The 18,898-nt window shown below is 53.5% G+C and overlaps 9 protein-coding genes across 9 annotated transcripts; 5 read left to right on the top strand and 4 right to left on the bottom strand.

Annotated features, from left to right (window-relative positions):
• Positions 1 to 571: 571 nt before the first annotated feature.
• On the top strand, positions 572 to 2,197 carry QRI7 (Mitochondrial tRNAs modification protein; the record flags this gene model as incomplete). The annotated part of the gene is made up of 1 exon (XM_053187592.1): positions 572 to 2,197. One exon carries the CDS (start codon positions 572 to 574, stop codon positions 2,195 to 2,197), a length of 1,626 nt encoding a protein of 541 aa, XP_053055096.1.
• A 417-nt stretch (positions 2,198 to 2,614) lies between these two features.
• PRE2 (Proteasome subunit beta type-5) lies at positions 2,615 to 3,555 on the bottom strand (the record flags this gene model as incomplete). The annotated part of the gene is made up of 2 exons (XM_065756508.1): positions 2,615 to 3,334; positions 3,415 to 3,555. 2 exons carry the CDS (start codon positions 3,553 to 3,555, stop codon positions 2,615 to 2,617), a joined length of 861 nt encoding a protein of 286 aa, XP_065614877.1.
• Positions 3,556 to 4,345: 790 nt separating this feature from the next.
• Positions 4,346 to 5,796, top strand: N0V96_002368 (uncharacterized protein; the record flags this gene model as incomplete). The annotated part of the gene is made up of 2 exons (XM_053187594.2): positions 4,346 to 4,810; positions 4,957 to 5,796. 2 exons carry the CDS (start codon positions 4,346 to 4,348, stop codon positions 5,794 to 5,796), a joined length of 1,305 nt encoding a protein of 434 aa, XP_053055098.1.
• Positions 5,797 to 6,139: 343 nt separating this feature from the next.
• Positions 6,140 to 7,596, bottom strand: DUS4 (tRNA dihydrouridine synthase; the record flags this gene model as incomplete). Its single annotated transcript, XM_053187595.1, has 5 exons — positions 6,140 to 6,779; positions 6,862 to 7,186; positions 7,248 to 7,350; positions 7,406 to 7,484; positions 7,553 to 7,596. 5 exons carry the CDS (start codon positions 7,594 to 7,596, stop codon positions 6,140 to 6,142), a joined length of 1,191 nt encoding a protein of 396 aa, XP_053055099.1.
• Positions 7,597 to 8,042: 446 nt separating this feature from the next.
• N0V96_002366 (uncharacterized protein) lies at positions 8,043 to 8,471 on the top strand (the record flags this gene model as incomplete). Its single annotated transcript, XM_065756507.1, has 1 exon — positions 8,043 to 8,471. The coding sequence occupies one exon, from the start codon at positions 8,043 to 8,045 to the stop codon at positions 8,469 to 8,471; it is 429 nt and encodes a 142-aa protein (XP_065614876.1).
• Positions 8,472 to 8,511: 40 nt separating this feature from the next.
• On the top strand, positions 8,512 to 9,963 carry N0V96_002365 (uncharacterized protein; the record flags this gene model as incomplete). Its single annotated transcript, XM_065756506.1, has 4 exons — positions 8,512 to 8,740; positions 8,778 to 8,882; positions 8,933 to 9,586; positions 9,641 to 9,963. 4 exons carry the CDS (start codon positions 8,512 to 8,514, stop codon positions 9,961 to 9,963), a joined length of 1,311 nt encoding a protein of 436 aa, XP_065614875.1.
• A 2,695-nt stretch (positions 9,964 to 12,658) lies between these two features.
• N0V96_002364 (uncharacterized protein) lies at positions 12,659 to 13,245 on the top strand (the record flags this gene model as incomplete). Its single annotated transcript, XM_053187597.2, has 2 exons — positions 12,659 to 13,062; positions 13,143 to 13,245. 2 exons carry the CDS (start codon positions 12,659 to 12,661, stop codon positions 13,243 to 13,245), a joined length of 507 nt encoding a protein of 168 aa, XP_053055101.1.
• Positions 13,246 to 13,847: 602 nt separating this feature from the next.
• Positions 13,848 to 15,973, bottom strand: SDH1 (succinate dehydrogenase flavoprotein subunit; the record flags this gene model as incomplete). Its single annotated transcript, XM_065756505.1, has 4 exons — positions 13,848 to 14,067; positions 14,122 to 15,345; positions 15,418 to 15,860; positions 15,941 to 15,973. The coding sequence occupies 4 exons, from the start codon at positions 15,971 to 15,973 to the stop codon at positions 13,848 to 13,850; spliced, it is 1,920 nt and encodes a 639-aa protein (XP_065614874.1).
• Positions 15,974 to 17,455: 1,482 nt separating this feature from the next.
• On the bottom strand, positions 17,456 to 18,434 carry SDH2 (succinate dehydrogenase complex, subunit B; the record flags this gene model as incomplete). Its single annotated transcript, XM_053187599.1, has 3 exons — positions 17,456 to 17,776; positions 17,831 to 17,982; positions 18,074 to 18,434. 3 exons carry the CDS (start codon positions 18,432 to 18,434, stop codon positions 17,456 to 17,458), a joined length of 834 nt encoding a protein of 277 aa, XP_053055103.1.
• Between the last annotated feature and the right edge of the window lie 464 nt (positions 18,435 to 18,898).

Raw genomic sequence — 18,898 nt, 5'->3', positions numbered from 1 at the left:
AGTTGGAAATAGGGATGACATCAGCATTTTTAGCATTATTACAATTGCATGGTTGGTAAACGGGAGGAAAAGGACTTCAAAAATGCATGGCAGTTAGAATCTGCCCAGTATAATAATCAATGAACTCTTCAGAATGTTTTATCGCAAAAATACCTAAGCTCATGTGCAAGTGGAGTTCCATCTCTAAGAGAAAATGGAATTTGCGTGCGCGATACGTACCGAGTTTTCCACGGCAAGGGGCGGTGTTGACTAATTCCAGCTACTGTACCGGGGGAAGAAGAAGGAGATAAGTTCATTGAAGTTCTCTTGAACATTTCGTAGTAATTGAATAATACGTAAAGGCCCAGCTCTCTCATTAGAACAAATAAGATGGTCCAGGGGACTGGGGAATACACTAGGCGTTGCAGCATAGGTAGTGTGGGAAGCGTGTAAGTCGGTGAGCCTTCGGTGAAGGCAACTGATAAGATTACGCATGATAAGATAAGAGCTTCCCGAACTTCTCGTCGTCGCATCGCAACCTTTCTCTCGCGAGGCACCTCTCAACGCTTTTACTCACACAAAGACTTCCTCAATGCCCCGCCCTGCCCTCACGATCCTCCAAAGATGGCGCGCACCGTCTCTCCCCCTCCACCGAACCATCAACGGTAATGCAGTCGTAGCCCAGGCAGCGCATGTGCGGCCGTCACCCTTTCGAGAACGGAACCAGCTCCATCGCCAGCGCCAGCACCAGTGCCGCACCCTCCTGACCCTCGCAATCGAAACCTCGTGCGATGACACCTGCGTCGCCCTCCTCTCCAAAGACCCTGGCACCCACGGCCGGGCGACCCTCCACTTTCACCGCAAAATCACATCCGACAGCACGGCCTACGGCGGCGTCTACCCGCCCGTCGCCCTACGCTCCCACGACGCTTCGCTCGCGCCACTCATCGCCGAAGCCCTCACGTCTCTGCCCGCCGCCGCCGGAGAAGTCCAAAACAACGATGATGGCGACTCAATACAAAAAGTAGGGAAAGGGGGAGGTCGCACTCACGCAGAAGAAGTAGGATCATCACGCCACAACACGCTCACAGTGGCTGGCACTCTGCGTCAGAAACCCGACTTCGTGACGGTGACCCGCGGTCCCGGCATGTCCGCGAACCTCGCCTCCGGGCTCTCGACGGCAAAAGGCCTCGCGACAGCCTGGCAGGTGCCCCTCCTGGCCGTGAACCACATGCAAGCCCACGCCCTCACCCCTCGCCTCGTCTCCGCGCTCGCCCGCCAGGATCCGACTACCTCTACAGCGTCCTCATCCACCACCACCTCCTCCTCCTCTCCGACAGCCGACGTCACCGCTGCTATAAAACCAGAATACCCTTTCCTCACCCTCCTAGTCTCCGGTGGCCACACCCAGCTCGTCCACTCCCACTCCCTCGCGTCCCACCGCATCCTCGCCTCCTCCTCCAACATCGCCGTTGGCGACGCCCTCGACAAGGCCGCGAGGCACATCCTCCCGCCGGACATGTTAGCCTCCCACGGGGACGTCATGTACGGCGCCCTCCTCGAACGCTTCGCCTTTCCCGACTCCCTTCCCCCCTTCTCTACACCATCGCCAGATCCCAAACGCCAGCACGATTACGACTACGACTACGAATACACCCCTCCCCTCCGCCGCGTCGACGAAATCGCACCGTACGCCGCTCCCGCGCCCTACTCCTGGACCCTTCACCCTCCCCTCTCCGCCTCCCGCGCGCTATCCTACGAGTTCAATGGCCTAGGCAGCGAGGTCCGCAAAATCGCCACCTCAAAAGGCGACTCCATGTCCCTCGACGAACGGCGGATCCTCGCCCGTGCCACCATGCGCCTCCTATTCGAGCACCTGGCCACTCGCATCTTCCTCGCTCATGCCGCCGAACCGGAGCTGAAAGATGCCTTGAAAACACTCGTCGTAAGCGGCGGCGTCGCGAGCAATCGTTTCCTCATGCACGTGCTGCGGAAGATGCTCGACGTCCGCGGATTCGAGCATGTGGAGATCACGGCGCCCCCGCCGGCGTTGTGTACCGACAACGCGGTCATGATTGCATGGACTGGCATGGAGATGTACGAAGCTGGCTGGGAGAGTTTGCTTTCCGTACATCCCGAGCGCAAGTGGTCGATTGACCCGTCCAGCGAAGAGGGTGGGATCCTGGGTGTCCCTGGATGGAGAAGAAGAGAGCATTGAAAGCTTATGATACCCCTTATTTTTTTAGCATCACCTGTAACAACAATGTAGAAGACGCGTGAGAATGAACTTGTATCATAATCTAGTGTACAAGTTACACGACACCTGCACTCTCCCTTGAGAGTACGGATGTCGAAAGAGACAACCTAACAAGCCATGCTCGATTCCGCGATTGCGCTCGATTTGCCTGTCATAACCGTTTTATTCATTCGTGTGCGAGGAAGTAATATCTTCTTGTCTCCTTGCATGTCATAGTGATAGGTGGGATATATCGCTCTGCCCCGGCAAAAGCGGCACTGGAGCGGGATTCGGTCTCGGGCTTTCGCCCGGAGACCGGCTGAAAGCGGGATTCTGGAAGGATTTCCACGACACGTATGACTTTAGCGGCACCAAATCACTGTCCTTCTCCACCGACATCTAGTCCAAGTCGGCAGTGACGTTGGTGAACTCGCCCTTCTCCAGCTTCGTCTTCCAGAAGATGGGATTCGTGTCGTTGAAGCCGTGCTTGACCCAGCCCTCCTCCTTGACGTGGTAGAGGTTGATGAAACCACCAGAGTAGGCGTCACGGTGCGTAGCGGCAAGGATACTTCGGCTACCGAGGTCGAGAGCTTCCTGGTCGGTCAAGTCGTAGCGGTACTCGGCGTCCAGGACACCGTAGGCGAAAGTCTGACCACTACCGACACAGAAGAGGTTGCCAGGCAGGCGAGTGCCGTCCGAATCGACGTAGTACAGCGCGGGGCCCTCCTCCTTCGTGACGCCGGCACACATGGTGCCCATGCTCAGGCCCATGCCCTTGTACGAGTAGACGAGGTTGGCGAGAATCTTGGACGCCGCGGCGACGGAAATACGGCGCTTGTGGCGGAGTTCGTGTAGGCGGCACTGCATGCCCAACCATGCAAGCCAGTACTGACAGTCAGCGGCACCGCCGGCCATGGTGCCCAGGAGCACTGAGTTGATCTCAATGACCTTCTTGACTGTTTGCGAGGCAATCCAGTTTCCGGCAGTTGCACGGGAGTCGGTGGCGACGATAATACCGCCTTGGAAACGGAAGGCGAGGGTCGTTGTGCCGTGGGCAATCTTGATGGGGCAGTCGGGGTTGGCTCGGTCGTCTGTTGCTGCGCGGAGCCAGGAGGAGGGCTGGATTGAGGGGTTCCTCATGTCAGTCTGATGGTGCATCTCAGGTTCAAACGGGAGACTATTCAAGGAATTGAACTCACATGTGCGACCGGGGGCATAGCAAACTTCAATGATAGCGGCGGCGCTCCGCCCAGGAGCTCAAGGTCCTCCTGCTCATCGTCTCTGAAGGTGTTGTGTTGCTCGAACGCCGGGCGGCTGTACTTGGCCACAAGGCTGTCCATCTCGGCGGTCAGCGGGCGGGGGAGATTGTGGAAATTATTCGATCGATGAGGGGTGATGAGGATAGAGAATTATTTCTGCGCGGGCTCTCGTTGATGTTCGTGGAAGTGATGGGCGTGGTGATGATTGGAATGGGGGATGGGGTTCTTTGACGTTGACTTGGGGAATAGCTCAGGCAGCTCCATGCTCGCGTCACGGCCAGCTTCAGCAGGGAAAGTGCGTACCAAGCTGATTGATGCCTTGTTGCCTGATTCGGAATGGACAACTGCTGCAGGTACGAAGACATCTCAGCACCAAGGTCCGTGTGCACCTCAAGCTTACATAAGGTCCTTCCAACCTCGAAGGGCGATAGCTTCCAGCGCAAGCCATAGCCCATAACGTACCTAGTATAAGTAATTTCGATGCTTCCTGTCCACCAAACCCGTGGGCACTTTCCAAAATACGATAAATTTCCTGAATTTTTTCTCTTTCCAAAAGTGTCAGACCGAGTAGCTCCCCATCTACCTGACCTGAATACCTAGGTATCTATCCTCGATTTTCCCATCCGATGTAGGTAGTTATCCACTTGCTGGTCAGAACTCGCAGGGGTCTAAAGTGATCACGTGGCTCTGTTGATAAGATAACGCGACTCAAACAGGGTCGAAAATCCACCTCAGCTGAACCAAGGAAAGCGATTCCACCATCATCCAACACTACCACTTGCGACGGCGAGCGCCATTTCACCCATGATCAGTCTCTCGCATTAACCCTTACCAATCGCCGACTTGAAAGTATCACAATAACTTCGCGGCGATGGCTAGTATTGATCGCTATCGGCCTTCGAGAGAGGCCTACCAGCCTCCCACGCTCCCCCCGGGTCCTCCACGACCAGACCGGCAATCCAGATCTCCCGGGCGTCGTCTTGATGTGCCGCCTGCAGTTCCATCTCCCCCGACACATTCATCGCGGACCTCGCCCCCGCGCCCCCATTCTCAGCGAGACACGCGTTCGCCACAGCGGTCAAGGGCGCAAACACCAGGACCTCCGCCCAATCAGTGGTACTTCACTCCCGACGAGACCTTGAGCACACCGAGTATTCTAGATGGCATTTCACCGGCAGAGGAGCGCCTACGACGCGCAAAGGGTGTCAACTTCATATATCAGGCCGGAGTTCTTCTCGACCTGCCCCAAATCACCCTTTGGGTTGCAGGTGTCTTCTTCCACCGGTTCTACATGCGATACAGTATGGTTGAAGAGAAGAACGGCATCCACCACTACGTGAGATATATCTCTGCTCAATCCCCTGTCTAAATGCGTTCGTGGTCATGTCTTATAAGCGTCAGGCACGATCCGCACTTCCCAGATCCAAACGAGGGACCCAAAAGGCTCAAGCTGAACCAATGCTGACGGAATCGGTCGAACAGAACATTGCAGCCACTGCGCTCTTTCTCGCGAATAAGACAGAAGAAAACTGTCGGAAGACGAAGGAAATTATCATCACAGTGGCAAAGGTCGCCCAAAAGAACCCGAAGCTAATGATAGATGAGATGAGCAAGGAGTACTGGCGGTGGAGAGACAGCATTCTCATGTACGAGGAGTTGATGCTGGAATACCTCACATTTGACCTCATGGTGGAAAACCCGTACCAGCGTCTTTTCGAGCTTCTTGGGCAACTCGATATTGTTCATAACAAGCATCTGAGGCAATCAGCCTGGGCGTTCTGCAGCGACGCCTGCCTTACCTCCATCCCTCTACTGCTCGAAGCACGCGACGTTGCCATCAGTGCCATCTTCTTTGCCAGTATACACACACAGCAGAAGATCGAAGACGTCAACGGCGAACCGTGGTGGAGGGCACTGAAGGGAAACGAAGACAAGTGTGCCAAGGCCATCGACATTGTCCGACAGTTTTACACTGAGAACCCGCTCCGTAAACAGAATCCGTCACTGCCATCACCTGCGTTTGACCTGGCCAATACTAGACAGCCGAGGGATCCGATGAGCCAGGACGCTCTCTCGTCTACAGCAGGCACGCCGTTTGAGCTGGATAGAGGAACGCAGAGCCCAAGAGCTAGGGCTAATGGCCGCGACGACGTCACTAATACTGAGTCTGGCTCGCAGGCCACGCTTAAGGAGCCAGAAAAAGCGAATGGCAATAGTCTGGCGTCCCCAGGAAAGAGGAAAGAAGTTGACTCGGATTCTGAGGGCAGAGAACAGAAGAGGGCACGACTGTCCGATGAAGATGAAGGAGAGGTTTTGGACTAGGAGCTCTAGCCTGTAACATTGTAATAATTCCACGGACCACGGGCGTTGGAGGTCCATCGCATTTCACGGCGGGTATTCGGACAAAGGGTCGACAGGCGCAAGACGACGCTTATGTACCATAGTGGTCACTTACTTAAGGCGGCTTCAAGCGCAAGCATCTTGGTTTGCGCAAGAGTCACAGCACACTCTACAGAGACACGGCGTTCCAAGGGTGGCAGTTTGGCAGAGGTCATGGCGCAAGCGATGCTTTGCAAAGGTAGGGAATACCTTTGGCAGTGATTACAATTCATAGCGAATTCATCCTAAAGTCAAAAACATTGCTGCAGATTGAGAGGGTGTTAGTTTATGGTATAGGAATTGTTGAGCTACGTCTCGGCTCTCGATGAAGTCCTTCCGTCCTGCCTGTCTTGCGATTGATCGCATCATCCAAGAAGTCTATCACGTCCACCATGTTGTCGAGAGCGAGCAATGCTGCCCTCTCCTGCCGATTCAGCAAAGCACGCTTATCCGGTCCCATACCTGGTCCGCACATCTCGTGAAGGTGATGCTGAACGAGCTTCACTGGCATCGGGGCGCGAACGACGTGGCGCATGAAGCATTCGACAGCCTCCCACGGACAAGACTCGAACCCAGCGTAAAGAGCAGGGTTTGCGAGGATACCCCGCGCAGACATAAGACCTGCTAACTTGGTGCCACTGGGGGTGAAGTCCGTATAGCCATTGTGGCTGTTGATCAGTGTCGGTTCCAAAGGTTCTTCTGGTGCTTTGGATACCGTCGAGAGGGGTAGCGTTGCCATGGAGAAGACATCGCCAGATAGAAGGATTGGGAGCGTGTCGCCGTATTTCTCAAGGAGAATGCCAAGAGATTCGGTGTTAATAGGGGTGGTGGATGCCGTGTGACGTGTGCGGGGGTGGATCGTCAGGAAGTCGATATTACGGTTCAGGGGGTTGCCAATGACGGTGTCGATGAAGTCCATCGTCTTCCTAGTCAGTGAAGCATGAGAGTCAGCAGAGGACGGTGCCCGAGGGGATGTGAGCGAGAAGCTCAGGGACAAGGTGCACTCACCTCAAGTCCTTATGCACACGGATCTTGACGCTGACGCTCCTCCCCTTTGGACTGTCGATATCCCGCTCCTTGCCAACATGCCAGCCGTCACTAGCTAAACGTTGACGAGTCTCAATGACCATATCTCTCACAATTTCGCGCTGCTCCATAAGAGCGGCACCAAGGGTCTCTGCGCAAGCCCATGACTGTGGGCACCCACAGTTGAGATCGACACCGTTGACAAAAGGGGCGGCAAGAGATGATGAGCGGGCGAGCTCGAGAGGGCTGTTTGCGCCAAATTGAACTATCGTGGGAGGCTGAACTCCACGAGTGGATATTGTGAGGTCTTTGGAGAAGAGTCAGACCGTGGTAATATACCGGAGTGAGGCGCAAGGGAGTCAACGAACCACTGTCACGGGCAAAGTTATTGCGGTTGAACTCCTTGGACAAGATCATGGGTGTCCAGCAGAGATCGGTAGCATATTCGTGAACGGTTTGACGGAAAGCGAGCTGTGTGATGGTGAGTCAATGGCCTTTCTTGTCTGAAATATGAGAGTTTAATCACCTTGCTGTATCTCACCATAGGGGCCGAGACGTTCAGAAATCTATCTTGACTCTTGGCAGCATGGAATATTTTCAGGGGACTGCATAGAGTCACACGTTGTCAGTCACCTTGACTCATAGTGAATGAAAAGTGAAACTCAAAACCCACTGTGTTCTATCTGAAAGAGTTCCATTATAGAGGTCGGCCGCCATGGCGACTATAAGGACACCCACGAGAGTGAGTGATAAAATGCCCAAGTTGAGATGAGAGCGTGGATGAGTCGAATTGGGATGCACTCACAACGTCGAAGGCGCCTGCAGTGAAGAATTACAGCGGTTCTTAGTGGAGCAGGGGGGGCCCTGTGGCGTCAAACCCAGATGGGCGATCCTCACCTGGGCTGTCATAGTGGGGGTGGGGCTCTCTTGCGACGATAACGGCGGGGTGATTTTTCACCGCCTGCCCAATGAGGCAGAAACCTGTAAACTTCCTGCGTCAAAACTTTGCTCTACCCCAGCCAAGTGCTTGCACTTATGAGTCGTTTCTTCCCTCGGGAAACACTCTCTCCACACTTCTGTTGACCTGGGCTCTTGTTTCTTGCTATCTTGCTTCTCTTCACCTCCGCACTCGCGCTATATCAACCTCAAAGTCGATTCTCACAATGGTCAAGAAGCCCGTCATCGGCCTCCTTGGAGGTGGCCAGTTGGGCCGAATGTTGTGCGAGGCCGCGGGGCCCCTCGGCATCGATATTGCGATTCTGGACGAGGCCAATTGTCCTGCGAAGCAAGCTAACCAAAACAGCCGGCACGTCACCGGTTCCTTCAAGGACCCGGCCAAGATCAGAGAACTGGCTGCCATGTGTGACGTCCTTACTGTTGAGATCGAGCACGTTAACACTGAGGTTCTCGAGGAGATTGCGACCCGCGGTGTTATCACTGCTCCAGGCACCGTCAAGAAAGTACCCTGTCACCCCCATTGGCAGACTCTACGTCTGATCCAGGACAAGTACTTGCAAAAAGAGCACTTCGCCAAGGGTGGTCTTCCCATTGCCCCTCAGATGGCCATTGAATCCGGCCCCTGCTATGCCTGAGAGCCTCACGGCCGCTTACAGGGCATTCCAATTCCCATTCATGCTGAAGGCGAGAAAGGGTTCGTATGACGGCCGTGGTAACTTCAAGGTTAGAGGCCCGGAGGACTACGAGGAGGCTATTCGGACGATGGGCAAGCTCTCACTCTACGCTGAGAAGTGGGTGCCTTTCGAGATGGAGCTCGCCGTCATGGTCGTGCGGACTGAGGATGAGGACGGCGAGTTGAGAAAGGTTCACACTTACCCGGCCGTCGAAACTATCCACGAGGAGAGTATCTGCACCAGCAGTGTACTACCCACCCCGCCAAGTCAGTGCGGATGTGTGTGAGAAGGCACGCCAGGTGGCTGGGGATGTTATTAAGACGGTGAAGGGCAGAGGTGTCTTCGCTGTTGAGATGTTCTTGCTCAAGGATGGTCAGTTAGCCGAGACTACAAGACTTGAGGATCAACTAACTTGATGATAGGCACAATCACCGTCAACGAGGTTGCTCCTCGTCCTCACAACTCGGGCCACTGGACTATTGAGGGTGTGCCGTACATGTCGCAGTACAAGGCGCAGCTCCACTCCATCTTGGACATGCTCCCGCGATCTATCAAGTTGCAGCCTCGCGTCTCCGGCGCTCTGATGCTCAACATTCTCGGCGGTGCTCGTGAAGACTCCCACGAAGAGTTGGTCGACCTGACCACATCCTTATACGATGATAACATGGATGTTTTCCTCCACCTCTATGGCAAATCGTCCAAGCCAGGTCGCAAGATTGGACACATCACTGTGACGACTCACTCTGCCAACTCCAGCTTGGAGAGGCTAGCAGCGCCTCTGATCAACGAGGTGAACTACATGCGCGAAGCCCGACTTGATGCTGCCTCAGACCAACTCCGTCTGCAAGAGTCTCCTGCCAAGAAGACTAGCTCCCGCAACGCCGATAAGCCCTTGGTTGTTGTCACCATGGGTTCTGACTCAGACCTCAAGGTCTTGAGGGGTGCCTTCGAGATTCTGGAGCATTTCGACGTCCCCTATGACCTTGACATCACTTCTGCTCACCGTACACCCCACCGTATGGTTGAGCTTGGAAAGACCGCCGCGCAGCGTGGCATCAAGGTCTTGATCGCAGCTGGTAAGTCTACATATGTCCATTGGCCCTTCGGAGACATTGCTAACATAACCAAAGCCGGCGGCGCTGCCCATCTCCCAGGCATGCTGGCATCTGAGACAACGGTACCGGTTATCGGCGTGCCGGTCAAGGCCACCCATCTTGACGGTCACGACAGCTTGTTGAGCATCGTTCAGATGCCCCGCGGCTGCCCCGTAGCAACAGTTGGTATCAACAACTCGACCAATGCTGCCCTCCTTGCAGTCAAGATTCTCGGATCATCTAGCCTCGAGTACCAGCAAAAGATGGCACAGTACATGAGCAACATGTCCCGGGAAGTTGAGCACAAGGCTGCCGAGCTGCAAGAGGTAGGCTGGAAGAAGTACCTCGATAACCAATGAGGGAAAGTGAAGAGATTTTATTAGCATATGTGGAACTTCATTCCACGTTTGGGCAGCATTGATTGATACCAGCAAAGGCGTACATAGGAAAGTTAGAAAATAACAAATAAGGGGCGGTCACTACAAAAACCTAGATGCTTGATTTCCGGGATGACGCTTCACTGCCGTACTGCCACCTTGGCTGTTGTGAGAAGGGGTTGTATTGTCGAACAATTTCCGAGGAGATGCATGAGGACTTGCGGTTGAGACATGGCCCAACGTTGGGGGGAAGACGTGTGTTACCGCTTGAAACAGGGCTAGGGGCAACTGTGAACCTACATCTTGAAGCTTGAGAAGGATACCTGCCAATTCTTCTTGCGTGCAAGTGACTTCTTACTTTGTAGACACTACTATAGTATCTTTAAGGTCTGATGATGATGATTGGCATGACTGGCGGAGCACGAGTTAGATATCGAGAGGAACGATCAGAAATAGTAGAATGTCTTTCTTCCCACTCGGAGGGTTATGGTTTGAGTCTCAAAATCAATGATTCCATCGATGATCACCGAGTCACCCAAAAACAGACCGTTGGGACCAAACCCACCTCGTGCTACGAACCTTCGCCTTAATTCCCTCTTTTCACTCAACTTTGAGCCACTTACATGTATTTGCCAACAATAGACCTTACTAAAGACGGCCTCGTTTGGTGACTCGCAGTCGATTATCATGCCCCAGCACGCCTGGTACATGCTATACGAGAAGGAGCTGTCTCATTCAAGCGTGGCGATCGCTGACTGTCTGACTTCTATCACGGAAGGAACCTATAAGCACATCAGAGCACTGAATATGTGGCAAGGATCAAAGTGCAAAATCGAAGCAACTATGACAGACGACAGGAGCCTGCCATGGCTTATGTCTCAGTGCGACGTGTGTGGTCCCTCCCCGCGTTCCTACCAACATGTCCTTGACTTGGGGAACGTAGGGGAAGGCAAATGGTCAAGTCGGACAGGGAGGAAGGATCGATAGACTCTCTGGGCACCACTCAAAATCGAAGTAAGAAGGAATCGGCGGCATGCTCGATGCTATTCATAGCTTTTGCACGTTGTCAGGCTTGGTGCCTGCTTTTGGATCCCGGGATGAACATCCCTCGCCAAATACGAGATGGCATCCCTTCAAACATCTGTCTAAGTTTATCACCAGACTGATGTCATGTTTTTTTTACTACCAAGCGGTGAGCGAAATCTTTCACAGCATGTCACAGCAAGCTGCCAGAACACACCTGCGGTGACATTCCTCCCAACGGTGAAAGGGGGCTGTGGCCTCTCAAACCATGTTTGTTGGTTCCACACCCTTGGAAGCATCACACACACTTGACAGCTTGGGTATTACGTGGGTATTCAAGGTGAACTGGTTGCGCATTCTAGTGAATGACTTCGGAAAATGTCCTGGCCGAGCTAATGCCTGCTCTAATACTACCCGTATAGGACCCTGCTCGCTCGCCACAAGGCGCATCTCTCAACAGACGGACCGACGCACCGCCCTGATCTTTTTGATCCGAAGGACCGGATGCGACTTGAGAAGTGATTTAGAGATCATCGGTCCAAATCTATCCGCGGAGACCGTTCGCTGACAAGGTGGTCCAGATCGACGCCCTCCTGAGACAAGCGCCTTGGCAGGAATATGAGAATCCGGGGCCTCGAGGGGTACTGCCTTGACGTCGGCTCGCTCCGGTGACTTCTTTTGATTATGAGGCACTAGAGAGCTATTGAGAGTTTCTGCAGGTTGATCTAGACGACATCGAGAACATCGCCGCTATTTCTATGTGTAAATCTACTCATGAGGGTCCAGGCTTTTGTGTTGTGAGAGAAGACCTCATTCTTCTCCTAGAACATGATCGATAAGAATGTGTATCACAGCCCACAGAAAACCGTTTTCTATCCTATTCCGTCACACGCAAATCTCTCTCAAGCTGAAGGGTATCACGAACAAAGTTTGTGTGTCTGCATGACCCTCTAGGCCCCCGCAGCAATCCTGTCCATTCATCCCTTTGATCTTCGGGAGCGAAAACCTGCTAACCTTCTTGCGGCACTGTGAATGGAATTTGACCTGTTCGAAAACAGCCCGAAGAGTAAGACATCGACTTCACCGTCGATCCTAGATCATCGAAGAGCCGTCCACTACGGACTTCACCTTCTGGCTTGATCCTGCGGCGCGCACTACTTCGCCAACTCTGAACCGGATGCGCTCATCATCCCATTCATCCCAGCCCTGGGATGATCTGCACTCGGCTCTAGCATATCTCTTCCTCTCTTGGCATTCAAACCAGAAAGGCCGAGGTGACCATCAATTCGAGGCTATCGTGGAATGAACTACCAAGCCGGGGCTGCGTCTGCTGAGGCTGGGCAGGGCGAACCAAGCTCGCCTGCGGCCGAGAGAGTCACAAACCTACATGTGCTAGTGCCCGTCTTCCCGTCTTGGTAGCTACCCTTATGACGGAGATCGGAGAGCTCGCCTACCCGTACAACCTCGAGATAAACCTGGGAACATATATAGTAACCTTGATGTCTAGCTTTGTCGGAGGCTTTGCTACTGTGCAACTGACATCACCCGCTTGACAACTGCCCCTCTGTATCTCAAGCTTCACCACACAGCAAATACAGAGATTTCGATCATCTTCATCCATCACCAAAGGCCACCACGCAAACAAATAGTCAAAATGCTCTCAAACAACATCCTCACAATACTAGCCATCGTCGGCCTCTCAGCCGCCCAGATCCAAGTCCCGCCCTCCAACGCCGCCGACTGCCCGCGAACCATGTGTCTCGACGGCATCAACCCAGAATGCGGAATTCGATGGGGCGGCTGTTACGACATGTGCCAGCCGCAAATGAAGCCCACCATGCCACCTTGCAAATCCACGCTGAGCAAGTCGACAATCTCGAGAACGTCCAAGCCCTCCTTCACAAGGCCCACCCGGCCCAGCCTGCCGCCCACGCGTAACCCAACAATCACTCGGGCACCGCCCGCTTTAACTCCTTTGCCCACGACGTTGATCAGCAACTGCAGCACGCGTACCGTGTGTGTTGATTACATCAACGAGTGCGGACAGTGGTATGGCGGGTAAGTTTTGCTGCTTCGCTTCTACTGCCTCACAGATTAGTATAGCGTATCGTGTTTGCTAACTTATCGTTAAAATATAGATGTCACGCCGATTGCAAGCCCTGGCCGTCGTACTCCAAGCCTCTGTGCACACCCACGTCCAGCTTGACTGTTGACCCATCGACACTACCTACCGATTACTGAAGACGCTCGCCGACGCTGTAAAGTTCATGAATGGGATGGAAGAACTAGAAAGCAATCGAGACGACGTTTCATGATCTTGTATAATGAATATATAATGAATACATGGTTCCTTTCACAGTACATAGTGGCTACCGGGTCTCAATAAGGATACTTCAGTTTCTTATACGATGATGCTGTCGTTGTAGTCATGACTTCTACCATATTCCAGAGCTTATACTATAGTTTCTCTGTGCCTCGCAATTAGTTGATAACTCAGTACTGTCCGTCGAAGCGCCAAGGAGAACGAGAATAGCCAATCCGAGTGAGTCTTTGAACAAAATGAATTTCTCCTCCTACTTTACACGTTTTTAACTCCAGAGCCAAAGCCCAAAAGCCTGCGGTGTATGCACCAGCCCTAATAGCCTGATTCCAAAGGGTCCAGGTAGCGATATCCCCCACGCGGCTCACCCACGATCATTAACTAAATTGTTGTCGTGGTATTACGATTGCCTTTGATATTGCCTTCCGCCACTCTCTGACCCTCCTCTCGTCTTCGTCTTCCCTTCTCCTCACGTAACCGAATTTCCTACCAACACCCGACACCGGTTCTAATCATAACAGGTTTAGTACACACGCTTGAAGGGAGGAACAGCCTTGCACTCGTTCTCGTCCAGAGTGTTGGCAATGACGCCACGGTAGCCGAGGTCGACCTTGCCGTGGGGGTTCTTTTGGAAGGAGAGGGTGTGCTTCATCCAGTTGACGTCGTCACGGTCGGGGAAGTCCTCGCGGGCGTGGGCACCACGAGACTCCTTGCGAGCGGCGGCGGAAGTGGCGGTTTGGGAACTATTTCTCGTTAGTTAACGTCTCCGTGGAGAAAGATTGTTCAGTGGAACTTACGCGCAGGTCAACAGGTTGCGGAGCTCAAGGGTCTCAACCAAGTCAGAGTTCCAGATCATGCTCTTGTCCTTGATGGAAACATCGGGGAACTGAGCGTCAATCTCGGTCATCTTGCGGACACCCTCATCCAGAGACTCCTGTGTTCTGAAAACGCTGACCTCAGTCTGCATAGCCTTCTGCATAGACAGACGAACGTCGGAGGTGGTTCTGCTACCCTCGCGCGTGCGAACGTCATCCAGAGTCTCAATGGCCTCAGCACCAGCATCAGCAGCCAGAGGCTTGTGCTTGGTACCAGGAGTGAACTTATCACGGATGGTGTGGGAAACGGCACGGCCGAAGACGACCAAGTCGAGGAGAGAGTTGGCACCCAGACGGTTGGCACCGTGGACGGAGACACAGGCGGCCTCACCGCAGGCGAACAGACCAGGAACGACCTTGTCGTTGCCAGACTCGTCAACAGTGATGACCTCACCGGTGTACTTGGTAGGAATACCACCCATGTTGTAGTGGACAGTGGGCAGAACGGGAATAGGCTGGGTGCGAACGTCGACACCAGCGAAAATGCCGGCAGTCTCGGAGATACCGGGCAGACGCTCGTGAAGAACCTCGGCGGGCAGATGGCTGAGCTGCAAGAAAATGTGATCCTTCTCCTCGCCAACACCACGTCCCTCGCGAATCTCCATGGTCATGGAACGGGAGACGACGTCACGGGACGCAAGATCCTTGGCGGTGGGGGCGTAACGCTCCATGAAGCGCTCACCCTCGGAGTTCAGAAGGTAACCACCCTCACCACGAGCTCCCTCCGTAATCAAGCAGCCAGCGCCGTAGATGCCAGTGGGGTGGAACTGAACGAACTCCAGATCCTGGTTAGGCAGACCAGCACGAGCAACCATGGCCATACCGTCACCGGTGCAGGTGTGGGCAGATGTGCAAGAGAAGTAGGCACGTCCGTATCCGCCAGTGGCCAAGACAGTGTGGTTAGCGAGGAAACGGTGCAGAGTGCCGTCCTCCTGGTTGTAGGCGACAACACCACGGCACTCGCCATCCTGCATAATCAGGTCGAGAGCGAAGAATTCGATAAAGTAGTTGGTGTTGTGACGGAGAGACTGTCCGTAAAGGGTGTGGAGAAGAGCATGGCCGGTACGATCCTCAGCGGCGCAGCATCTGTAAGCCTGTCCACCCTTACCAAACTTCTGGGACTGACCACCGAAAGCGCGCTGGTAACTGTGAAGCGAGAGATGTCAGCATCTGTCTGGAACAAAGGTGTTTCTGGTGGGCCTTCTTTTTTCAACTCACATCTTGCCATCCTCGGTTCTTGAGAAGGGACATCCGTAATTCTCAAGCTCGACGATGGAGGCGGGCGCCTCACGGGTCATGTAATGAATAGCATCCTGGTCACCGAGCCAATCTGAACCCTTGACTGTATCGTACATGTGCCATCTCCAGTCGTCCTCGTGCATGTTTCCGAGGGCGGCGTTGATGCCACCCTGAGCGGCGACGGTGTGACTTCTGGTAGGGAAAAGCTTTGAGATACAGGCAGTGTTGAAGCCAGCCTCTGCGAGACCAAAGGCGGCACGGAGACCAGCACCACCGGCGCCGACAACGATGGCATCGTACTCATGGTCGACGACGGGGTACTTGCTGGAAAGGTAAGGCGAAGCCTCCTTTGCGCGAAGGTGCTGGTTCGCGTAAATCCGCGCGGCGGATCTAGTCGTGGAGAATGCGCGCGCCTGCGAGAACTGAGATTGCCAGGTATTAGTTCTACTGTTCAAGCCGAGGCCGTATCTGAATTCAGGGCCGGATCAAAGGAGCGACGTACAGCAGGCTTGGCAGCAAATCTCCTCAACGCCATTGATGAGGCCATGATTGATGTGTACACTATCTTGCAGTGTCAGTATGCGTCTCGGTCGTGATTGTGTGTATATATGCTGTCTCGAGTCGCGGGAGGCGAAGGGGGCGAGGTGGTGATGGCCGAATATGTTGGGTTGAAACCCACTCGTGTGTAACCGGGTAGATGGATAGATCGGTACTGACCGTTATCGAAAGACGGAAGAGAGAGAGGAGAGGTCAAGCCTGAAATTGCAGAGTTAGCAAATTGGTGCCAGAGGTACCTGGAACTTGGGATACTCACCGTCGAATTGAATTGGTCTCCAAAACGAGGTGCTGGCTCTAGGTGATGGATAGACCTCCAACCAGTGTATGGAGAAAAGTACGGAATAAACCACGGCAAACCTCGCACACGTCTTCTGCAATAAGTCAGCTCGGCACCTCGGGTAATCACACTGTCGGTGATTGGTTGGAATAGCTATGGCTAGTGGATTTACGCCACAATCACAGTCAAGCCACAGTTGGTTTCCGGGGCAGAGTTCACATGCAAAGTCCCGTCAAATTCCGAGATCGATTCCGGGGTATCATCAGTGCGACCGGATGAAAGCTTAGCCTTCGTTGATCAGCCGCCCGAAACTCGAGGTTCTATTCTTAACAGACAGTTAACGACCAAAGGTCAATGTCTATTGCAGCGGTCAATTGTTATCTCTATATTTCTGGCATTTCTCTTCCACTGACAGCTTGATAACTTGTCAGTTTGCAAGTTAAATTGTTTACACTACGGGTGCTCTTTGCCCGTTCCTGGGCGGCATTGCCGAGGTGCGGGTGGAACTGGGTCTCTTTGTCGATGGGGAGGAGAAAGTCCATGACTTCACGACGAGAATCGCCCATCGTCAGCAGTTCTACTTTGCCACACTTTCAAACAGTGCAGAGCCTCGGTAGACAACCACAGTTTCAACTAAAAGGAGAACGTGACTCTATACCGACAATTGAAACGCCAGCCAATTAGACTTTTTATGTCTTCAACACAGTAATGCGACTTGGTCAGGCGCAAAGATCTGCGCTGTTACTACGGGACCAATTGACCCACAATAGCACTTGTGCTACGGAAGATAAGTGTTGAAAATAGTAATTTAGGGTTACTCTAGGTATCTGGTATGGTGAAGCCACCCCGTTGCAAACAATTCGTCCGTGGCGACTCACTGGTATCGCGCCCTCTGCGCCCCCTTCGATCGGCTCGTTCATAAACGTGCCGTAACAATCTCGGGCCTAGGCTCTGTCTCCCATCTCGCCGCTCAGGCACTTTCAGACACAGGGCCAAACTCCTATGAGTTACTGCGGGCTAACGAAAACAAAAGAAAGCCTGAATTCAAAGTCCCCTTTTAGTGTGTCCAAGGAGTTCAAACTCCAGCCATGCTCATAAAGTACACACTACCTAGTATACAGCCAATATCGCGCCGCCCAAGATTATGACTCCAAACGTAGACCCCACAGCTTCTCTAGCTTCTTAAAAAGCCATCTGCTTCTTGATCTCGGCAATAGCCTTGCCGGGGTTCAGGCCCTTGGGGCAGGCACGTGTGCAGTTGAGAATCGTGTGGCAACGGTACAAGCTCATGGAGTTGTCGAGGGCAGCCTTGCGCTCGGCCTTCTTCTGATCGCGAGAGTCGGCAAGCCAGCGGTAGGACTGGAGGAGGATGGCGGGTCCCAGGTACTCCTCAGAGTTCCACCAGTAGGACGGGCACGAGGTTGAGCAGCAGGCGCAAAGAATGCACTCGTACAGACCGCTCAACTTCTTTCGGTCGGCGACGCTCTGGCGATATTCCTTGCCCTATGGTGGAAATTAGCTGGGATCGCGCGAGATGCTGCAGTCTGAATCACGTACATCAGGAGCAGGAGTGTCTCTCTGGAGGTAGGGCTTGATTGAGCGGTATTGCTTGTAGAACTGGGTCAAGTCGGGCACTAAGTCCTTGACGACGTAGGTGTGAGGCAAAGGGTAGACCTTAACGTCTGAAGCGTTCTCTGAAGGAATGCGGCCTTTCGTACTTGTTAGCATTGAATCGCCATGAGTTCTTTCACCAGCTTGCGAAGCCAGGTGGCTATAAGGGTGCTTCAGGAGTCCACGTACAAAGGCAAGCAAGCGTGTTCTGGCCGTTAATGTTCATGGCGCAGCTACCGCAAATGCCCTCTCTGCAGCTTCTGCGGAAGGTAAGGGTAGGGTCCAGCTCGTTCTTGATCCGAATCAATGCATCCAGCATCATGGGTCCGGTCTTGTTCAGGTCCAGCGTGTACTCTTGCATCTTGGGCTTCTCAGTCGGCGTGTCGGGGTTCCAGCGGTAGATGGTGAACTTCTTCATTTTGGGCTCCTTTGTCGCAGGCACTTGATCGCTGGGGGTAGCCAGGCCACGGCGAGGAATAGTGACGGCAGGGCGAAAAGCAGCCTTAGTGGCCGAGCCCAAGACGCGGGTAGAAGAGCGGAGAGATGCCATTATGGCGGTTGGTTTTCGTGTTCGGCTGGACAGAAAATGAAGATAGATGAATTGATTGTTGACACACCGAACGGAAGATGAGCGATTCCAACGAATTGGCGGGGCGCGATGTGGGAAAGCTGCGATTCACCGTAGTATTATCCTTGGTGGCGGTTCAGAGTGTAGTGGAAGACATCATGGAAGTTTGCTTCAATCCCTCGGTTATTGTGTCGAAGCGGCCGGAGCAAAAGAGTGGGGCCTTCGACCAATCATTGCTGAGTGATTTTAAACCACATTTGCGCTGCCGCTTTTGACCTCCATCCCGAGCTCTTACGTTGTGCTTCCGGATAAATGCTCAGCAAGCCAACTTGATGATCAAAAACTCTCCATTCAACAGCATCCTCATTGTTATGTGAGTACGACATCGATGTTCGAATCCCCAGACTATCCGTAACTTATGTCGCTGCGCATGTTGACAATCATAT

The sequence above is a fragment of the Colletotrichum fioriniae genome (assembly GCF_027942845.1).
Source record: "Colletotrichum fioriniae strain IMI 355084 chromosome Unknown scaffold_2, whole genome shotgun sequence".
NCBI classification, from domain to species: domain Eukaryota; kingdom Fungi; phylum Ascomycota; class Sordariomycetes; order Glomerellales; family Glomerellaceae; genus Colletotrichum; species Colletotrichum fioriniae.
This window is presented reverse-complemented; position numbering and strand designations above follow the sequence as displayed.